General features: G+C 74.2%; 1 protein-coding gene across 1 annotated transcript in view; it reads right to left on the bottom strand.

Annotated features, from left to right (window-relative positions):
- The window catches only part of MCAT (malonyl CoA:ACP acyltransferase (mitochondrial)), a gene marked incomplete at its 5' end in the record, with an annotated part of 8,311 nt that extends 7,855 nt beyond the window's left edge, over positions 1–456 (bottom strand). The window contains 5 exon segments of the mRNA XM_010843691.1: positions 23–300; positions 302–327; positions 329–397; positions 399–428; positions 430–456. Coding sequence (XP_010841993.1) covers positions 23–300; positions 302–327; positions 329–397; positions 399–428; positions 430–456 — 430 coding nt within the window.
- Positions 457–461: the final 5 nt, after the last annotated feature.

Raw genomic sequence — 461 nt, 5'->3', positions numbered from 1 at the left:
TGGGCCCTCGGGAGGGCCCTGCCAAACCGAAGTCGGACGCCACGAGCCCGACAGGAGGGAGCCCCAGGACTCACCGCGGGCTGCAGGTGATGTAGTTTCTCCACGGCGGCCAGCGAAGCCACGAAGACGGCGGGCTGGCAGTGCACGGTGCGGTCCAGGGCCTCCTGCGGCCCGCGCAAGCTCAGCTCCAGCAGGTCGTAGCCGAGCACGCGGCGGGCGGCGTCGTAAAGCTTGCGGACGCGCGGGTAGCGGAGCAGCCCGCGGCCCATGCCCACTACCTGGCTGCCCTGGCGGGGAAAGCAGCACCGAGCACTGGCCCGGCTCCCGACCGTCCCGCCGCCGCCTGCGCGTCCTGGGATCCTCCGTCCGCCGCGGTCGCATCTCGCAACAGCGCCGCCCACGTCCACAGCAGCCGGCGGAGGCCGCGGGGCAGTTCGAGGAGCCGCGGCGGCCGCTCACGC

This window comes from Bison bison, unplaced genomic scaffold (assembly GCF_000754665.1).
Source record: "Bison bison bison isolate TAMUID 2011002044 unplaced genomic scaffold, Bison_UMD1.0 scf7180017864184, whole genome shotgun sequence".
Lineage (NCBI taxonomy): Eukaryota > Metazoa > Chordata > Mammalia > Artiodactyla > Bovidae > Bison > Bison bison.
This window is presented reverse-complemented; position numbering and strand designations above follow the sequence as displayed.